The sequence below is a fragment of the Staurois parvus genome, unplaced genomic scaffold, assembly GCF_062004578.1.
Source record: "Staurois parvus isolate SC_StPar_1 unplaced genomic scaffold, SC_StPar_1.0 ptg000510l, whole genome shotgun sequence".
In the NCBI taxonomy this organism is placed as follows: Eukaryota; Metazoa; Chordata; class Amphibia; order Anura; family Ranidae; genus Staurois; species Staurois parvus.
In genome coordinates, this window is record NW_028318306.1 from 184,333 (window position 1) to 206,720 (window position 22,388).

Below are 22,388 nucleotides of genomic sequence, written 5' to 3' on the forward strand. Positions count from 1 at the left end.
TATTTCTCAATGGCTGCAAGAACACAGCCAGAGAGGAGAAATTATTGCTTTTACAGCCTTTATGGGTTTAAAAGCAATCAGTTTGAAAAAAAAAAATCTTCATCACCCCCCACAAGTAGTGTCACCATGGTGACACTGTACTGCTAGGGTGACAGTATGTAAAAAAAAAACAAAAAAAACATAATAATATAAAAAAATAAAATAAAAATGTAAAAAAAAAATTAAAAATTATAATTTTTGGTTATAAATTAATTTGGGTTATTTGTTTTTTTTAATAAAAAGATAACTGAATAAATGTTGGCAAAGATTTATGATGAAATATTGTGTATTTGCTAAATTTTATAAGAAAAACACTTTTTTTTTTAAATTTTTGGACTCTTTCATTTATATAGCAAAAAATATATAGCAAAAAAATAAAAATCCCAGCGGTGAATAAATACCACCAAAATAAAGCTTTATCTGTCTCAAAAAAAGCTAAAAAATTCATATGGGTACAGTCTTGTATGACCGCACAATTGTCATTCAAAGTGTGATAGCGCTGAAAGCTGAAAATTGGCCTGGGCAGGAAGGGGGTAAAAGGGTCCGGACTTGAAGTGGTTAAAAGGAAATAGTAGAACAGTGATAGCATACAATGCTGGAACAACAGAAGTCAGTGAGAACATAATAAGGCATAAGATGGAGTCAGCTGGTGGTCTAGTTCCCTGTGCTGGTCAGAAGCAGACTCCCTGAAGCCAATCTCTGCATAAGGGGATTATTGCAAACAAGGAGCAAAGCCTTGCCAGTGTAAGAGAATATGAAGTTTATCCAGTGAAACCATGTCTTTTTGTAAGCCTCCCCCTATTTGGAGCAGAGGGAATGATACCTGGAGTCTTCCACCCTTTGCATCTATAACTGAATGGAGGGGGATAGAAGATTTCCAGAATAGAAGGATGGAGGATTTGGAAGTGTTCAATAAAAATGGATAACTGAGTTCTTGTAAACTTTCAGGAGAACCTGTGATTCAGCCGTCAGCACATATTAAGCGAGTTTCCTGATTTTGATCAAAAGGGATCTTATTATAGGGCAGGACCAAAAGATGTGAAGCACTGATACTGAGTCCCCATGGCATCTCCAGTGTAATTTAGAGGAAGCAGGCTAGAGCTTGTGAAGAACTACAGGGGTTTTGTTCCATCTTGTGCAAATTTTATAATTATTTCCTGTTTGGTGCTAATTGATTTCATAAGAAATAGAGGATCTTGCACACTTGTCCAGGTATGAGAGTTAACTGGAGATCGTGGTCCCAGTGTTAAAGAAAAAGGGGGTTTTAAAACATCTCTGGGGTGAGAGTGGTGTAAACATTTGAGTAAGTACAGTACCTGTGTAAGTGGGCCGTGCCCATCACAAAGTGATTCAAAAGGCATAAGAGTGTGTCAGGGACACTCAGTATTTGGGATGTGTGTATCCACACCAATCAATATGGTAAACCAGGTGGTATGCTGTATGTTATTTTGCTAGGTCAGAAAGAGCTCAAGAACTTTAGGGAGGAAGTGGAGAGCCCTACTAAGTCTAGATTTGTTATGGGTCCAGACAAATTTAGAGAATTCAGAATTGGCTGATTTGATGAAAGAAGTGGGGAAGTGATAGGCAGGGTTGGGAGCAGATGTAAGAATTTTGGCAGGATGACCGTTTTGGGAATGTTCTAGTGCTCAAGTAGGTTTGAGAAGATGAGAGAAGGCAAATAGACTGTGCAGTTGCACTCAGAAAGTACAGTTTCTCCAGAGCTTAGGTAAGGCTTCACTTTACAAAGAATAGAATGAAAAAAAAAAAAGCATTTTTGCTTGCAGATGATTAGATGATGGAAATCAGCAGAGCTTCTCCTCATATACTAAGCTGTGGAGTGCAACTACACTTGCAAAATGTACAGTCTGTTTGTCTTTAGTAAATCAACCCCAAAGTGTGTCTGAGGATTGGTGGCAGAGAGGTTCCCATGTACTTTTAGGCGGTAGAGGTCCATTTAATGGTGAAAATAGCCCCATGGTGATTGGCTGTTGTGCAGTGTTTGAAAGTTAATTTTCAATGGTGAGAGGTTGTCATAAGTCTTATATTCTCCCATAAGATTGGGAAGAGAAATAAGTGGACTGCTTGATCAGCCAGTGCAGTGAGTGTATAGGAGGGAGAGATCGGCTACACCTCTGCTCTGCCCACACGCTACACAGGGAGATACTGCACAGTTGAAGCTGGCCACAAAACTCAGAATGCTGTGTGCGGGGCACTAGAGGGACACTGCAACTGGGGGAGAAGCTTGAAGGCAGACCTTGCCAGCCCCGTGACACAGATGGATGCAGAGATGGGGGTGAACCCAGGCAAACCCCCTGCACACGGCTATGGTGAGTCCACCCCCTCACTCTAGTGTGAGCCCACTCTCTGTCATCCAGTGTGAGAGCAGGCTCCCTCTGCCTGGACGAGACATGTCATGTGTCATATGTGAGTCTGCTCTCTATTATCCTGTGCCCCCTTATATATTGTGCCTGGGTTGACTGCACTGGCTGCTCCCCCATGCTATGCCATTGTGCTGGAGGAGTGAAGTGGCACTTTTGTTGTTAGTACCAGTAGCACATATTGCCATACAAAATGCATATGGGCACTTGGTTTTTATGCACACTTTAACAAAGAGCACATTGGGGTGGATTTACTAAAACTGGGGAGTGCAAAATCTGGTGCAACTCTGAATTGAAAGAAATTACCTTCCAGATTTTTGTGTCAAAGCTTACCAGTATAAGCGGAAATAAGAAGCTAATTGGCTACCATGCACAGCTGCACCAGATTTTACACTCCCCAGTTTTAGTAATTCAACCACATTGTCTTGTCTTATAAACACAGTTTTGTTAATCAATGGTTTTGCACATAGCAGACTCGATCCTCCTCTTCTTGGGTCTCCCACCAACACTCTTGGCTCCTCCCCACCCAGTACCCCCACGAAAAGCCGTTTTCCATGGGGGCACTCCTGCGGGCTCACTTCTGAGCCTGGCTTCATCTAGTGACACAGACAGTGGGGCTTGGCCCCGCCACCTGGTCACTTGTCGCTGGATTTGATTGACAGCAGCGGCAATGGTATCATTCTGCTCAGTGAAGAGGGTCAGAGTTGGGAGAGCTGCAGCTCTCATGCATATATCTGGATCGACATTGAGCTCAGGTAAGTATAAGGGGGGTGAGGGGGGAGTCTGCTTAGAATGCATTAAGGTAAAAACCATTAAGGCCTTAAAATCACTTTAAGTACTATACAGTATAAGACATAGAAGTCTATACATCATAGCAGGAAGAGGTACACCTGAGGAGGCAAGAGGGAAGGAGGACTTTGATTCCAAAAGAGAGGCATTACCTGCAAAGGAGAAAGCTTAGCTCCCATTAGATGAGGTTCAGACATTAGACGTCTTTAGGTCAGCTACAAGGAGTACAAAATCACCAAAGATTTCTTCCTGACGAATCCAGCCATTTTACCCACCTTTAGGTTCTTACAAATACCGGCTTCTCTTAAAGTCTACCCATAAAATGTAATAAATCTTGTAAAGAATACAAGACCATGACAACAAATTATAGTTCAGAATTAAGTAGAAATCAGAAACAGTGCGGAGACTAGATCTCTCTGTGCTAATACATTGTAGATTCACAAACTGCTTTCCATCTTTTTTTTATATGTCTCTATTCTCTGCTTTAATTGTTAAGCTATTTACCTTTAAGGTCATATCATCTGAACATGATGCTAGTAACATTCCTGATGGGTCCCATTTAATTGCATTCACTTCATTCTGAAAGAAAACACAGTTCTAAGTCGAAGGAAATACATCTGATATCCAGTGGAGGGCAATCATGCATCATTTTAGAATAGTTTATCCTTTATATACAACACTTTTCACAGAGCTCATTTCTAACCTCTCATCCTCAAACTAAATGTTTATTGCTAGGGAATAGCTTTCTAAAAATATATTGTTATCTTTTTCTAACATAAACTATTTTATATCTATTTGCAGCTCCAAGTAAGCATAATGAAACATAGATTAAGGTGTTGTTTTTACCACATCTGTAATGAGGTACTGTACTGCGGTAGCACTGAATTGTAAAGCCCCAGTTTTCTAAATGATGATGCCAGGTAAGATCAACACAATAGGAATACCAGCTGGCTGAAATGATATCTTATTATTACAGATGAGTGAGTCGGTTTGCTTGTTCTGAAGTTCAGCTCACATTGGATTATTGTGCTTGAGGCAGGTATATGAAAACATTTGGTGATTTACGCCAGAATAATTTTGCAACATTTTTACATTGTAGTAACTTTTGGCAGGATCCACCGTACTGCTATATAACCCTCGAAGTCTCCCTTGTGTCTTTCACATTGGTGAAACTGCCAATCAGGAGGGGTTGTGTCATCAGACAAAGCTTTGCCAGTGCTTATGTTTGCCAGTAAAACTAAAGACATATAAGTGCTGCTTACAGCCTTTAATCGCTAGCTACAATGCTTTTTCTTCATCATTATTTTCAGCACATTATTAGTGCATCACAGCGGGGATTTACTAAAACTGGAGCATGCAAAATCTGGTGCAGCTGTGCATAGTAGCCAATCAGCTTCTAACCTCAGCTTGTTCAATTAAACTTTGGCAATAAAACCTGGAAGCTGATTGGTTTCTCTGCAGAACTGCACCAAATTTTGCACTCTCCAGTTTTAGTAAATCAACCCCACTGTTTTATTAAGCTGTTCCCATGGTCTGTATGCATATATGTGGCCTTAGGCTTTAATGATGGGTGCATATATGAGTCCAAAGGGAACAGCTTTTTGTGCTGTGCTGAGCTCTGCATTCTCACTGTGCACTATCAGCACAGTAACTATATGTCATGGAAAGTTCCCAATGCGTACTTGTGATCAGAAGCTCTCCATGACTGCTGTTACAGCCAATCTCAGCGGTCACATAATTGGAATGCCTGCCTCCACTTTACATCTGCGCACATTACTTTTACTGTGGGCAGGTGACTTCCCCAGGCTCAGCAATGTACAGTAAATATACATTACTGAGCACACTGAAGTGCCCCCTGGGGCATGCAGCGCACAGCTCCCGTGACTGCTGTGTCCACTACTATGCGATCACATGATAACAATGTCAACAAAACTGTTATGAATGAATTTCATTCATAACAGCTGTGCTTCCTATAGTGATGCTGTGATTAGCCCACAGCTATCACATGGTACCTGGGCCAATTACAGCACCCGGTACAATGTGATAGCTGTGGGACAATCACAGCATCCCTAGAGTAAGAACAGCTATAAATGAATGAAATTAATTTATGACATTTCAAATAATTGCTGTTACAATGATAATCACTGTAACAACAGTCACAGTATATATTACAAGAATCAATGATAACCCTCAGAGAAGTACTGTGTCCCTGTACATTTAAACATTTTTTCTTTTTTTTAACATTTTTCTTTCTTTGTTTTACTATTTCTTTTACATACTGTTATCCCTACTCTGATAACATTATGTAAAATAAATAGTAAAAAAAGAAAAAAGTAAAAAAAAAGTATTATTATTAATTTATTTACATGCTGTCACCAGTCAGTATCCCTGATTACCCCCACACCAGTCATATGATGACGCTGTACTGCACTGGTGACTGTATGTAAAAAAACACTAATTTTCTGTAACTTCTTAATTTTCCAAAAAATTAATTAATCTCTTAATAAATACTGTGGACTATCTGGGAGGGGAGGGGGGTTGATTGGGTAACTTTCCCGTGGTCAAGTGGTTAATGAGCTGGGAGGCAGTGGCGGTAAGGGGTTAAAGCAGGCGTCATTGTTTTTGCTACTGTTTTACCATAATTACCATAATAACTAACAGGTCTTTCCTAACTGACAGTATTAGCTGTCACTAATTTTTAGAACTTCCTTTTTTTTTTATTACTGGATTATAATGTTCATACTTCCACTCCCTATAAAAAAGGTAAGATGTGGTCAGATAATGGATTGTTAAAGGAAACTAGAACTATACAAATTTTGTTTTAAAGCTGAACTTCAGGCAAACAGCTAAATAAACTCTTGAAATATATATAAGTATGGGAGCAGCTTACCTGAAAAAGAATGTGTTGTATAAATAGTATATATATATATGTATAAATTTATATAATTTATAATATATTTCTGTTCATCCAATCATGTGACATACACAGCTCTACGAGGCAGCACAGCCAAGACATGCTGCAGTTAAAGAGTTAGTTCATCTTAACAGAAAAAATGTAAAGGTGTACTAACATTGGACACCATTCCTACTTACCTTTGGCATTGCCAAGCTGTCAGCACCCCCGCAGCCACTCATGCAGTCCAGGGATTTAAAATTCATGCACTTCTCCCTTTTCTCTGTCAGCACTTTTTGTACAGACAGATGGATTCTGATTAAGCAGAACCAGTCTCAGTGAACAGAGCAACACAGCTAGGTCACCTTTCTGTGGTCCGCAGGCTGTGACTGGACATGGAAGGAGCAACAACAGGCTAATGAGGTAACCTCTCTGTTCTCTCCTCCTGTCAACATGTTCCTTTTTAGTGAATAGGAATGCAGCGTACCTGATTGGCCCCATGGGCTGCCTATTACTGTACCAGTCTAAAGGCTGCTATGCGGGGCATTACAAGAAGCTAAAATTAAGTCAAATTTAGGCATTTATGCTAGGTGCCTGTAAATTACATTTAATGATTTTTAAATAAGTATGTAATTGAATATATTGGTGGTTTTAAAGTTTGTCTGAAGTTCAGGTTTAGTTTTACAAGTTTTTAAACTGTTGCTTTATGTCTGTTTTACCATATACATGCAATCTTTGTTTTATAAATATCGAATACCTGACAAAGGTTACCTATAATGCTATGGGTTAGCTAAAGTGAAAGCCCAAAAGAAGCAGTCTGCCCCCAGGCAAGGATCATTTGCTTTAAACATCTGGACCTTTCTGATAAGGGATGAACCATTTCTATCATTTATCTTGAGCTACTGAGTTTTGTAAACAACAGGGTTTTTTCAGCAAAGCAGAAAGAATATAAAGTTGCCCCAAAAAACTACAGCTCTGCCTGCTGGCTCCAGCACAGAAGTCCCCTGTCCCTTGCATTGTTGAGCAGGGCAGATGTCAGGATCAGCTCCTTGTAAGGTCCACTTGTGATGCTGCTGCTATCAAGCCAGAACTCTAGATTAGCTAGGGGGTTGATGCTGGAGTAAAAAGTTTTTTTTTTCCTACCAGAATGCCACCTGAACAGCTCAATTAGCTAAACTGAGCTTCTGCATTGCAAATTTTGAGACAAAATCAGTTTTGTCAAAATTGCCCCCTTTTATTCCTATGGAAATCAGCTTAAAAAGAAAACTTGAGCAATGATGCCCAAACTAAATTTTTTTAAGATTGATTGGTCAAATCTGTTACTATTTGTAATCTGTCCTTCCTACCCATACAGTTAATGACCATTTTCATTAAATAAAGGAGAAGGTCTTTAAATAAATATAACACATACCCATATAACATACTGTATACTCTACACATCCACAGGGATAATTACTTCAGAATAGTCACATTAGTAGCTGCAATATTTTATATTAAACTCTTGTTTCCACTGGCACCTATCCTAAAGAAAACTAATTTACCAGAAAAACTAATTATCAGTTCTAGCTATATCAAGTTCTGCCTGACATTTTATTAACAAATGATCCGTGTGCTAACAGATACAGAAAATAATAAATTGGTTACCGTGTGTCCTTGAAAGGTTTTAACTGGACGGTCACAGCCAAGCCTACAAACATGAATACACATGTCTGTGCTACAAGATGCAAAGGTGGTATTGTTCTGCCAATCCACATCTAGAGCAGGAGCTGCAGATAAAATATAAAGGCATTGTATTATCTGTTTTAAAGTCCACAAATCTGAAAATATTCGGTACCTTTATTAAAAGGTATCCATTTGCACATAGATCTCTCTGGCAATTTGAACACCAAACTGATAAATATACTGTACTTTAATGCGCATGGGTCAAGTGAAAAAAGTATACCTCCAGGCAAAACGTTTTTTCACTTTTCAATATAATGGAGAGGATTACGCCCCCTGACTGGTTTTTACTACTATCCAGTGCACTGGTTTTCCTCGTTTACTTTTTCAGTTTCACCAGGGGATATATATAACAGGAAACAGGAACAGCAAAAACAGGAACACCAAAAAAAAGTCTCAGCCCCATAATTTACACTGTAAAGTGCAGATAAAGATGGGTACACATAGGTTGAAATTCGTCTGGTTCAGTAGGGACCTGCTGAATTTTCATTGGTGTGTAGCCTTTCTTTCCAAACGTGACCGCTGGAAAACCTTTGATGAATGTCCATTTTACTGCAGTACTAATCAGTGTACTCTGACAGTGAAGAGCCCCCACTTTCAGAATACAATGTCCCGGTGGGGAAGGGGGGGGGGGATCCTGCATCCACCTTGCTTGAGTAGATGCAGCAATCTGTTAGTTTTTTCCATTCAGGCTGCAGGCCTGTGTACCCAACTTAAAGGCTAAGTTCACCTTTCTTTTTCTAAATTCTAGCTCCCCTATATTCCAATATATCATTAATATACCTTTGTAGCTGAAAAAAAAGCTTTCTTTGATTTCTAGAACAAGGCCTTACCTTAGCCCTTGGTGTGTTTCATAGAAAATTTCATGACCTCCTGGTATGTAGATCTGGGACTTGAAAGCCAGTAAGACACAAGAAGCAGTTCGCCAACTGACCTCATTAGTACGAACACCCTGCACCTATCAACTATGTTTGCAGGGCATCCCCAGAATCCCTTCAGTTGTGCATTTGCCTTTCTTTTCAATGTAGGTTGTCACAGCTGCAATGCTTGCATGGCATCCACAGCGTCCTCCAGACAGGGCCCGGGCTGCATGCCAAACTCTCTGCGGGCATATGCAGCCCTTGTTTTTGGACATCCCTGATGTAGTGCAAGGGCCTGCCTGATTATTATTATTACATAGCGCCAACAGTTTGCTCAGCACTTTACAATATAACAGGATTGGATACAGAGTGAATGGATAGATAGATGGATCCTCCTGTTCCATAGTTTACTTAAATCTAAAGAAAATTGTACAGAGAATGTACAATCAGACTGTATAGTGTATGGCCACCTTTATACATTTAAAATTAACTAGTCATGCTTTTAGTTCCATTAATTGTTAATGGCACCCCAAACACAGAAGCAAGCACACATTTTGCCATCTGAAAAAAACAAGCTTTAAATGGATCTAAACGCACAGTAAAAATGTGCATTGCAACATGCCAAACATCAGGCGCATGTTTGCCATGGGTTTTGTCGCACAACAAATGTGCTGCAAACACACCAAAAAGAGCGGTAAGGAAACACACGACTCTCCACTCAAAAATGAGTTCTGGAGCTTCTGTGGAGCATTTGTCATGCGTAGCGCAGTTCATTAAAGTGAATTGGCTGCCCTATGCATGATGAGCAGAAAAGCTCCGAAATGCTTCCCCCACTTAAAAAAAAAAACATTTACAGAGATATGATTAGGGCCTGCTAATTGAATGTCTCTGTCCACTCCATCCTATATGCATGTATAAAGGTGGCCATACATGATACAATCTCTATACACTTTCCTTTAGATTTACCACACCTATGGAATAGGAGGACCCACCTATCTATCCATTCATTCTTCATCCAGTCAAGCAGGCCCTTGCACTACATCAGGTGTGTCCAACCCTTGGTCTGTGGGCCACATGAGGCCTCAGAGAGTTTAGCATGCGGCCCGGGCCCATCTGGAGGGACGCTGGGGATGCTGTGCAAACATAACTGCTGTGGAAGCCTACATTGACCAGTAGTGTTTCCTTAAAAGCTATCATTGACACTGTGGCCTTGTCATTTACTAAATTAAGGCTATGCTATCATGACCTGTTTGCAGTGCTTCACATAATTAGACAGACCTCTCAACTGTGCAATAAATCCATAAATATTGTATTTTCCTTTTTGTTAATACTTAAATAGACCAATGCAACAATTTCATAGACAGTTATAGACAAAAAAAAATTAAAAAAAGATAACAGGATTACAAAAGATAAACAATCCCTGAAAAACATGTCTTTTTTATCAGACAAAAGAAATACTGTATTTGCAACTTATTTTATAATTTTATAAAGGAGATCTTTCCAGCAATAACAAAAAACAGCAGGTGGTCCTTGACCTGATAAAGTCTGTAAACTGTTGATATATGTCAACAAGAATCAATATGTCAGGCATACCTGAGTGGAAAGGGAACTGTTGTTTTGCTTCTCCTGTATGAGCATCCCAAATGATTGTGGTCTACATAAAAAATGAAAAGAAAGTAAAAATCTTGTAACTGTTCAGCTGAGGGTGTGACTTTTTTCTACATACAGAAATAATGGCTGTCATTAAAATACTTTTACTGCAAACTGCTCTGCCTCTTTATTGATTTTTTCATCTGGTACATTTGTGACGTATACACTATAATTTGTTCAAACTGGAAAACGTATTTTTTTTACACATTAGTCACATCTTTTGTAAGTTTGCTCCTAAGCATTCCCCCTAACCATCTTGATTTTTGGGGGACTTTGCTGAGATTTAAATCTGGGTTCCTAGGGTCCTATGGCCCCACCCATATCCCAGCTCGGGGTGTTGGAATACTTGTTCCATCACCTGATCTAACTGGTGCCCATACAAGAGAGTAGGGAAAATCTATTCCAACTTCCTGTTTATGGATGTCACATGGGAAGTCTAGTATAGACTTTGTATAGTGTGCTCTGAGGTGCTGCACTGGTCTGAGGTCTGAAGATGTTGTGCAGGGGAGGCTGATATGAAGTCTGAAGAAGGACTTATCTAGGGACTGAAAATGAGTTTAAAGGAAATTGATTGGGGTCTGAAGGAGAGGAAGTAGATCTGAGGTCTGAAGGAGGTCTGAATGTTAAAACGTATCTGCACAAAACTTGTTGTTTTTAGTTTTCGATAGAATGGAGAAAGGCTAGAATCAATTACTTCTACTTGGGGCTCTGTAAGAGGTATGTTCCCTCACTTTCTATTCTTTGGACATATCTTTACCAGACAAAAAGTGAAAGGAAAAATCTGCCACAGGGTAACGACAATACAAAGTTCCCCTACTAAAATTTAAAAAAACAAAAATATTTTTACTTCTGTCTGTGTTGCTGTTATATATTTCTCCTACTTTCTGTCCTACAGACTACTTTTGCCAGACAGAAAGTTAAGGAATCTGTCTAACAGAACCTCCAATGACAGTGAAGCCTGACAGAAGTTCCAACCCTTTAACCCTTTCCCACTGTATCCAAACCTAAAAGTAAGGTTTTCCTCTATAAACACACTTTAGGGGCACTGATCTGGAGTCTGAATGTTCGGTAATTTGGAGTTTGAATGTTTAGGGTGGTAGATCTGGAGCAATTTTTCACCTAGTGACCACTGAAACCAGTGCCATTTTCCTCCAACTAACTTTGGGGCATTTTCTTCCTCTGACTGACCAAAACACCAGATGCTGAGCACTTTTAATTTTTTCCCACTGACCAACAATGCCAGGGATTTTTTTCTCACTAGGAGCAAAAAACAGAGCATTTTTTCTCACTGACTGCCAACAGCAAGGTATTTCTCCTAATGACCTATTAAGTTTTTTCCTCCCACTGACCACCAACAGTGGGGTCTTCTTATCTCCCACTGAATAACAATGCTGGCACAGTTTTCCCTTGCACTGACCAGCAATACAAGGGGCACTAACAACTGCACTCTTTATGTTACATACACTTGGGAAAAGTGTCTAATTTCCGAACAGTTGCTTGTTGCTGAGTAGTCCTCCAATGTTTTGATGACATTCTGCTTTATGGTAGACTGAGATAGAAAGCATACGTAATAGTAGATTTTTTTTTTATTACATTTTGTGCAGAGTTTTATGTGTCTGTAAACTGGACAGCTATAACCTTCTGAGAAGGAGGAGGGAACATTTGAAACTTCTCCACATTTCCAGACAGTTAATGTTTGAGTTTTTATTATGTTGCAAATACAGAAATATGATTGAAATGAACAAACAACATTTATTTTACTTTAGTTTCAATCTGTATTTGCTGACTCTTTAAGTGATTCTGAAGGTTGAAATAAAAAAAAATGTATACTTACCTGATCTGTGTAATGATTTTTCACAAAGCAGCCCTGATCCTCTTCTTTTTGGGTCCCCCGCTGGTCCCCCCTCCTGGATCCTCCCACTTGCCAAGTGCCCCCAATAGCAAGCCTCTTATTATGGTTGCACTCAAGCAGGCTAGCTCTCTAGCCTCGCTCCCGTGAATGGACATTGTCCATTCACCCTGCACACAGATAGTGTGGCTTGGCCTCACCCTCTGCTCCCTCCTCATTGGCCCACAAGCTGTGATTGACAGCAGCAGGAGCCAATGTCTCCTGCTGCAGTGTGAGCCAAAGAGGAGTGAGAGACCTGGGAGAGCGGCAGCTCTCATGCACATCACTGAATTTAGATGGGGCTCAGGTAAGTATAAGGGGGATTGAGGGGAGAGCTGCACCCAGATGTTTTGGCTTATTGCATAGAATGCATTAAGGTAAAAAATCTTTCTGCCTTTATAACCACTTTAATCTCTTATGTAATTCTTGCAGTTTTGTTAAGTGTTTATTTCTATAATAAAGAAAGAAGAGTGATGTGGAGATGAGAACCAACAGAAAAATTAAATCAGCTGCATTTTGCCTATGGGATTAATAGGTTTAAGAACAAATCGAAGAACATACCCTGAGTAGTTGCCATAAAAAGTATTTTGGGTATGTTTTGCTGGCATCTCAGATATGAAGTGTACATAGTGGAATTCTGCTAAATGTCACAGAATGTTTGGGGACAACATGTGAATGATTGTTAACCTCTCTTTGCGTGTTCTCTTTTTCCCTGGTCAGTCTAGTTTATTTGTTGTTTTTCTTCCTTTATTGTGTCTTTTCAGACAACCATGAATAACCAAACTCCTATATACATGCTGTAAAAAATTCTAAGAGTGATCAAAAGGCAAACATGTAGCTACCTGCTTTGTTGTTCCTAAAGTCATAATGTATTGAGGTGGGTGAGCTTCTAAGTAACCTCCTATCCTGATTCTAGTTGTATGGACCAAATTAAAAATATTGACTATATAAATGATGGGAATGATGTAAGTTCCCATGTCACATCTGTTTTACATGATCAACTACAAGCAGCTTCTTTCAGTCTGATAAAAGGAAAGATTAGTGATGAGAGGAGTGATTTTGGTTAAACTGAATTAGTCAGCCAGAAGGGGAAGGCTCAATCTGGCTCATTGAGCTGAGGCAATCTACTTTTTTCCCCCTTTGTTTATGGTAGCTCTTGTTGTTTCCCTCCTACATATATAAATTGAATAAATAATGGCAAACCTAAGCATTTACAACTGGTTTGAATCAGCGTATCTGTATATGTGATTGCTTACTTCCCTTTGAAAGAGCAAGCCCAAGACTGTGGAGCAATAGTCCAGGGTGATTTCTGCACTTACATGGGGCATTACTAGTGTATTCAGGAAATGTGCTAGTGTTCCATAAATGCACCTTGTTTTCCACACTATGCAAAAGACTTGACTGTGGTATATGATAATTGGGCAATGTTGGGTTGCCCAAATGGGTCTGAAGGATTAGAAAGTGTGAGAAATATCTACTGATCCTCAGTAAAATGGAAAAAATTAGCAAGAAAGGCAGTTCAACTATGCAACCATTTTATTAATGATGGGCATATTTGTAACCACAAATTTAGACTCATGATAGATCTGTTAATGTGTGGCCAGCTTGCACAGAGCACTATCCCTGAATCCTCTATGCTCCCTATAAATCTATTTTCTTGGTGTACATGTAATTAACATAATCATTAAATGGGGTGGATTTACTAAAGGCAAATTGACTGTGAACTTTGCAAATGCAGTTGCTCCAAAGCTTTAGTAAATGAGATGCAGCTCTGCTGACTTCCATCATCCAATCATGTACTAGCAAAAATACTGTTTTTTTTATTTTTCTTTCAAGTGATCAAGTGATTGGATATTCTTTGCAAAGTGAAGCTTCATCTTATTTACTAAGCTCTAGAGCTGCTGCATGTGCTGAGTGCAACTGCATTTGCAAAATGCACAGTCTATTTGCCTTTAGTAAATCAACCACAATATGTGGCCAGCATTTCTAAGATAAATATTATAATGAATTACATTATTTTCTGTTTAACACATTATAGAGCATACCTTATCAACTCCCGCACTCAGTATATAGTTGCCTTTCTTGTTCCACTTCAGTGCAAAAATTGGACCTTTGTGCTGACCTAATGTGCTAGCAAGGTTGCCTGTAGGAAAAAAATGTAAAAACATTTATTCACATAGAAATTGCACACCAGTATAACAAATGTTTCACAACTATTTTTGAATCAGGGCAAGGATGCAAATAAATAAATTAATTAAAATACTTGTAGAATGTGAGCTCCAAGAGCAGGGCCCTCCTATTCCTTCTGTACTAAAATGTATTGTAATTGTACTGTCTCTCTTTATATTGTAAAGTGCTGTGCAAACTGTTGGCACTATATAAATCCTGTATAATAATATAATAATAATAATGATAATAATAATAGCTTGAACCTTGGCTACTGGCTGCTTCCTGAAAACATTGGTAATGCCACTGAACCTCACAGCTTCCTCCTAGGAGTAAATACTGAGTATCCTAAATCCCAAGAAAATGCACTACTGCAGGATCGAGCAATGATGATGATTTTTTTTTTCTTTGCTAAGACTTAACTTGACATGGTAAGGGAATGTTAACAGAGGTTCCTGACAATTTTATGCAAGGTATGCTTTAAATGCTTCCATTCCCTAAATCAGCTCTGAGACTACAAGAGTGTTCAAAAGTTCTACTTTAATTTAAGGCAACTCTAGTCTCAGAAAGCCACTGAGATTAATGGCAAAACTGTAGCATGCATAACCCACTCAGAACACTTCAGCAGCCTCAGAGATAATTTATCAGAGAAAAAGAACATTTATTGCCAGAGCCAGGCAACCCTGCTGTTCTTGACTCCCCTGCAAGTAAAGAATTTTCCACTTTGTAGACAAAATTTAAAAATCCTTCTCTAATTTGTCAGATTCACTCTGCCATACTTTTCCTATCTGTACTGCACTAAATGTGAATGAATAATGGTAAGTATGTTCAATCCCTATCACTCGATCATCTACAGCCTCTATGTTGGATGTTTTTTTTTTACACATGCATATTAATAGTCTTGTTTTCTATTGTTCTCACCAATCTTTTCAATAACAAGCACAGCCGGATTCTTTAGAAAGAACAGAACTTGTTGAAATGAGTCAGTGGGCTGTTAACACGTTGTCATAAAAACCCACATTTTAATATATGCACAAGGTATAATACATATTTATAGTTCAACCAGAAATTGTTTGATAAACACATACATGGTTTTAAGAACTCCGACTTTATAGTTAGGATTTATTGATATTATAGTATGTACCTCTTCTGCGTGTACCTCTTGGTGTATGTCAATCTATCTTAAGTACCCCTGCCAGTAAATATAGTAGTACTGCTTGAGTTATCACTCTTTTCTATTTATAATTAAATGTATTTACCTGATATGCTTGTGTTCTTATTTGGTAATATTTAGAAATATAATAAGGAGGAAAAATTAAAGGGAAAATTTAGCCCTTGGTCATGTCAAATGCAGCTCTTTGTGTTCATGTACCAGTGGTTGAGAAACAGGTTTACAGACTGATTTAAAACGGCAGTGCAATTTTCAGTTACCATGTATGAAGTATAGCAACCCACAGCTACCAGATCTCATTTTACCACAGCAAAATAAACATTAAACATGCCCAAAAGCCAACAGTGCCATTCCACATGCTGCTTCATCCAATGTACATCTGCAAAAAGGATGATGTTAGCTAACTATTGTTCCCCATATTGGGTTGGCGTTCTAAAAAAAAAAATGCTTAATAGCAGCTGTGAATTGCTCTGTAAAAATCCACTATACTTACTTTAACTTCCTTTATTCCTACTTTCCCAATGGCTATTGTCTGAGGTAACTAGAAATGCTGCAAGGTTATAGATACACAACCTTTACTTTTATTTATTTATTTCAGGTACTTATATAGCGCCATCAATTTACGTAGCGCTTTACAGATATAGATATATATTGTACATTCACATCAGTCCCTAACCCTCAAGGGGCGTACAATCTAAGGTCCCTAACTCAAATTCATACATACACATACTAGGGCCTATTTAGACAGGAGCCAATTAACCTACCAGCATGTCTTTGGAGTGTGAGAGGAAACCCACGCAGGAACAGGAAGAACATGCAAACTCCAGGCAGGTGGTGCCGTGGTTGAGATTCGAACCAACAACCCTAGTGCCGCCAGGCAGATGCACTAATCATTTAGCCACTGTGCTGCCCACTTTTTTGCAAATATGTCTCTGCACTATCTTTTAGCTGTAATATTAGCTAAATCAATAGGAAACTGTCAATGACAGTAGCCTAAAACACAATTTAAATACTAAATACATAATAATAAATTTACCATCCTGCGTCCAAATTCTTGCAAAACCATCGTATGATCCTGTAGCCAAAAGTGTGCCTTCAGCCTGTGGGAGAGCAAATATTTAAAATAAACAAATTGTATTCAACCTTGTATCCTGAAGATTGAACACTCAGTTCAATATGTCTCTTTTTTCTGCAAACGTAATATAAAGCCCAGTCATTAAGGGGCACGTTTACAAAAATTTAAAGAATGACAAGCTGTTGAAAATGCATGGAAAAATTAAATACAGATCATGGCATTTTTATTCAGTTATAGTTATTAACCCTTATAAGAAAACGACTTACCTAACTGATAATGAATCCCCATCGTAAGAAAACTAAAATGCATTTGAGTGAGTCCACATACTGAGTTATTTTTATTTTAAAAAAAAAGGATTTTTTTATTTACTTTTTATGTGCTTGCTATTTCAGTTTTTACAACTGTATTATAAATTGATAAATAATCCATCTAGTGGTTTTGTATATATTATATTTACCTGCTATGTGCAATGGTTTTGCACAGAGCAGTCCCGATCCACTTCTTTTTGGGTCTCTTGCTATGGGGGCACTCAAGCAGGTTCTAGTAAAATCAGTCAAAAAAGTATATGTTTTCCAAATCCTTTTTGGAAGCTAAACCAGGGAAATGCCTTTCCAGTTAGGTACAGTGCATGTCAATATATGACGTGAAGTGTCCTATTGGTTTCTTTAAAGTTGAACTCCAGGCAAACCATTAAAAACACAGGTTAAATACATATATGGGGGTTGCTACTTTTGTTCATACAGTTCTGAAATTTATATAGCTCTGCTTCAGAGCCCTGTTGAGCAGGAGGGAGAACTAATTTCTCTATTAAAATTAAACTTACGCATATTGTCCTCCTTCAGCCTGTGACTGGGCAATGAAAGGAGAAGCAGCACACTAATGAGCTCAACTTTTGTCACTCTGCTGTCTCCTGCTATGAGCATGTGGATATATAAAAATGCACTCTGGATGTGCCTGATAGACTTGATTGCTGCATGAGGCATTAAATATACTATAAGATGCGCAATATATTGTATTATGAACAGTTTTTCACTAGCAGACCGAGAAAGCTAAAGCAAAAATTTGGTGCTAAATGTATAACTAAAGAAACAGTGAGCTGAGTGACTGCTATGGTGTCAGTAATAGGTCTGAAGCAGGGAAGCAGGGAAGCAGGGTTGGTGTTGGTTCACACATGTATGCAGAGGCCTGAGCTGCTAACCATGTTCTCTATAACAAAAGAGATGTCTGATACTTCTGTAATGCAAGGTGTGAATATATCATCTATCAAAACTGATCCACCAAAAACATACTGAATATAGTTTCAGACAGTTTCTTAGATCAGCACATAATATTAAAACTCAATGTCCAACCCACTATGAAAAGAATTAGCATTTGTGGCCTAACGTTGACACAGGATTTGGAGATATAATAACCTTAACTATGTTTTCTGAAACACCAGCCAATCTATATAACTCTTGGTTCCAGTACAAGATTGGCTTTTGAATCTAGAAAAGAACCCTCAAGTGGACCTTGGCCTTAAATGGACTCCTACAATGTAAGAAAGAATACATCACTATTATAGATTATTTTTGTATGCATAGTACAAACTGTGTGCTGCCACTGCAGCTTGCCTATTATTAGTCATTAATTGTGTTTTAGTATGCTCCTTTGTGCACTCCTTCTGTTTGCATGTTAGATGGCTTAGTTAGCCCCTAGTTAGACATCCCTTCCTCTCCATGCTCTAAAGTTACTTTCTTTTTACCCTCATTGTGCTAAGTGATCCTTTAGAGAGTCAGGAGGCTTTGTATTTAAAATGTTTTTATTTATAAGAAAGACAAGTAAACATCCTATGCTAAGCTTTGAATACACTAAATTTGATTCCACTCTGAGTCCTCTTGCCGAATTTTATTTTAAATCATTCATTTCATTTATTGCTAGGTCCTGTATACTCCACCAGTTGCTGCTAAGGAATATAACAATGATACATCATAAAAAATGTCAGATCTTTAAAAATAAACTATTTTAAAATATATTTTTAATCTAGGAGAATACACAATGGAACCAATCATCTTGGTTTAGAATAAACATCTTCTCTATAAGCAGCCTCAAGATATTGTTTACACAGTTAACATCTTGCTCCTTAGACATCCATTAGTATATAATGCATACATTATTCATATAAAGCATTATGATTTAATTCACAATGGTTGCAATATGCAAATAATTTTGCTTTGCAATGCTATTAAGCCTTTTTAAACAGGCTAAAGTAAACACTCTGCTCATGAAAATCAATATGTCCATGAAAATGTTGAGTACATATGTTCAATCGTTTTTGTAAGTTGAAGTAGGATATTAATGTTCTGAAAGTGCTAATTAGAAAAGGTAGGTAATTACACAATGAATTGTATTCATGTTTACCATTTAATGAATGCTAACTGTAAGTAACTTACATTCCAGTCCAATGAGGTCACATCTTTGTTGCTTGGAACATCTTGCCCACCTTCTCGTATACAGTGTCTTAAAACTAACTGAGTGGAATTACTACTGTTATTCTCATTCAAGTTCCATATTCTTGCCGTTGAGTCTCCTGACCTTGAAGTTTAAAAAAAAAATTATATATAATAATAATAAAGCAGAACAAAAGGCTCATTAGGACTGAATAGTAAATATTGTAGGTAGGTTTATGGCTAGTGTTCCAGTTCCAGCCTTGAATTTTCCCATCTAACCATTACTGGCTAGCCAGGTTTGCTAGAGTCAATGTCTATTCATGGTGATGTGAATTGTGTTGTGTGTTGCCATGCGTTGATGTGGAAAGATTTGTTTTAAATTGACTTGCATAGCACAATGCAGGGCAGTGTAAATACAGAACAAAGGACTTTTCAATGTCCATGCATTTTTCTATACTGGAAAATGCAGCAATGTTCTTGATAATGTGAACAAAATTCATGATAATGTAAACCTGTGGTCAGGCTATGGTTAATATTCTAAATAAGTAATGAATGAGCTTTTAAACAAGCCCTCAGTGACCTCTGACACAGCAGGCACTGTGGAGAAATTCATCCTCAAATTTCACAAGGGACGCACTGAACCTATTCAAGTTGGGTCTCAGAACTCTGCTTTTCCCACTTCCATAGCACCTGCTCTATGTGGCTATACATGTGGCTATGGTGTAGAAGGATCATGTGATAAGATTCCATCTTTTGAACTCTACTTCAATGCTTTCTCTTGCAATGACACAGGGACCAGAGGCTGGGACCACAATGTGCAGTAGGGGATACAAGCATTCAACATTTACAGAAGTGCCAGATGCAGAAGAATCTATCGCAGACATTAACCTCTAACGGTGGAAAGGTAAAAGAACAATGCACAAGAAAAAGAGAACAAATGTTCATATTTGTAAACTACAGAGTACTCTGATGCATCCCAGCACCCCCTGCACCTCCCATCTCCCTACAATTCTCTTGATGAATTTTATCCACAAATGCCCAGAGGTGACGAGGAGAGGGAAATAACATGTGGAAAAGATTATTAAATTTTTATATGGTTTGAAGGCTTGGGAACTGCATTCTCTAACCTGCTGCACTAAGCATTGGCCAGTGAATGTTATTATGGTAAATACAGTCTGTATGCAGATACCTAAATAACAACCTGTTGACCTTAAGACCTTTTTGCTGAACAGCAAACAGAAATGCATGTAGCATTCACTTCCCATTCCCTTCAAACCACACACTGCCTAGAGCACTCCTTTAACTAATATTGCTTTGATTTTACATAGCTGCTATCTGACTTACCCAGATGCTAGGAGATCACTGACTGGATTCCAGGCACAGATGAAAACTTCAGATTCATGTCCACGTAGCACCGTTGCTTTGTTAGGTGGAATTTCCACATCACCATCAATTTCCATTGGTTCTGCATGGTTATCTGCAAAACACATCAAAATCTAGTTATGCGTTCAATATCTTAAAATGGTTATTTAATGATACTGTCAAATGCTGGTAAGGAAGAGTCATTTGAAATTCTGTCCTGTATCTCTTTTTAATACAATGGACGCACTGAAGGTAAATTGAATTGTTAAAATTTCAATGAACTGGAATAAGCCCTTTATATTTAACATTCTTTATGGGAACTTCAAGTGTGATGACATTTGACAATGTAATTACATTTATAAACCAACTCTAAAAGGACAAAAACACTTAAGATTATGATTAATCAGAAATATGCAGCATCTTATGTGGACCGATGAATACTGCACTATTAAAATTCATTTAAAATTAAATTTGGTTTTCTCAGTTGCAATGCTCATGGCCTCCCAAAAAAACGCTGTGATTGAGAATGTAAAAGTACTAAATAGAGGTAATAAATCATAACTGTCTGCAACCAAAAAGTCTTCATGTTACGGTGCCAAATGTGGGGGGGGGGGGTGTGAGTGGGCAAGGCAGGAGATAGAAAGGTGTGGCTTAAAAAAGCAACAGCGAGTGGATAGGAAAGTAGGATGGAGATAGATGGATAGGTTTAAGAAGGCGAAGCAAAATTAAATAAAGGGGTAGGTGGTAAGGAAGGGGTGGGGTGAGAGCATGCACCCTCTCCCACAGTATCCTGTGTCTATATACTTATTTAGTGGGTAGATATCTACAAAACCCAGCGGCCTTAAATTCTCATGGCAATCTTCTAGCAATTAGAGGGTCACAGTCCATTATGAGTCCAGGGTAGTCAGCATGTCCTCATAGTAAGTCAAGAAAGTGATGGTTGCCCAAGGGAACCATGTGTTTCTCTTCTGTATTGTAGAAAATAGCAGTGAGGTCCTCCATTTGCCTCACATTTAATTTTGGATAATCATAAGTACAGTGGGGGAACATATGACAGCGTCCATAGAGAAGGTAAACAAGCTTGTGACGCATTTAACAGGTGTACCATTAACTTTGATTTATATTGTTTCAGCCCTACCTGATTGATGTGAAAAGGGTAAATGAATGGGGTCTGTCCTAAATCCAATGAAGCCAGGTGGAGAATTACCGTTTGGACCTGCCTCCAGAAACAGCAAAGACAAGAGCAATGCCAGAAAATGTCATATAAACAAAATGGTGCAGCGCTAAAATAAATGAAACACTTATAAATGTGTTACCAAACAATACAATAAATGACCAGAAAAGAATGTCCAAAATATGAATAACAGGGACGCAAATAGTCCACTATGATGTGTCCCAAAAAGGAACTTGACCGATTAGTCCCAGTGATGTGATCAAATAGTGAGCAAACAATGATTGTGACTTCTGTGACTTCTGTGTTACTCCTCCACCATTATGCACTCACCAGAAGTAAGTAGCAACCCAGCATTGAATTAAATAAATATCGTCATTTCATTCAATCCTATCGCCCGTCACCGATCCATCCAGATATGCTTCAAAGAGTCATTTCATTCAATGCTGAGTTGCTACTTACTTCTGATGAGTGATAATGGTGGAGGAGTAACACGGAAGTCACAATCATTGTTTGTTCACTGTTTGATCACATCACTATCTGGGACTAATATTCGGTCAAGTTCTTTTTTGGGACATATCATAGTGGATTATTTGTGTCCCTGTTATTTACATTTTGGACATTCTTTGCTGGTCATTTATTGTATTATTTGGTAACACATTTATACGTGTTTCATATATTTTAGCACTGCACCATTTTGTTTATATGTCTGTATAGTGGGAGCAGATGGTTTGCCACATTGTGCCAGCTGCTTCCTTTATTATCATTTTCCTTTGCGCTCACTGTTAACATTTTTCATTG

General features: G+C 38.4%; 1 protein-coding gene across 1 annotated transcript in view; it reads right to left on the reverse strand.

Moving 5' to 3' along the window:
- Positions 1–22,388, reverse strand: part of LOC149451900 (F-box-like/WD repeat-containing protein TBL1X) — a 107,561-nt gene that overhangs the window by 18,394 nt on the left and 66,779 nt on the right. The window contains exons 4-10 of the mRNA XM_089690012.1: positions 20,399–20,531; positions 19,058–19,199; positions 16,590–16,653; positions 14,262–14,359; positions 10,272–10,332; positions 7,744–7,865; positions 3,711–3,785 (exon numbers count right to left, since the gene is read on the reverse strand). Coding sequence (XP_089546138.1) covers positions 3,711–3,785; positions 7,744–7,865; positions 10,272–10,332; positions 14,262–14,359; positions 16,590–16,653; positions 19,058–19,199; positions 20,399–20,531 — 695 coding nt within the window. The remainder of the gene's footprint in view (positions 1–3,710; positions 3,786–7,743; positions 7,866–10,271; positions 10,333–14,261; positions 14,360–16,589; positions 16,654–19,057; positions 19,200–20,398; positions 20,532–22,388) is intronic.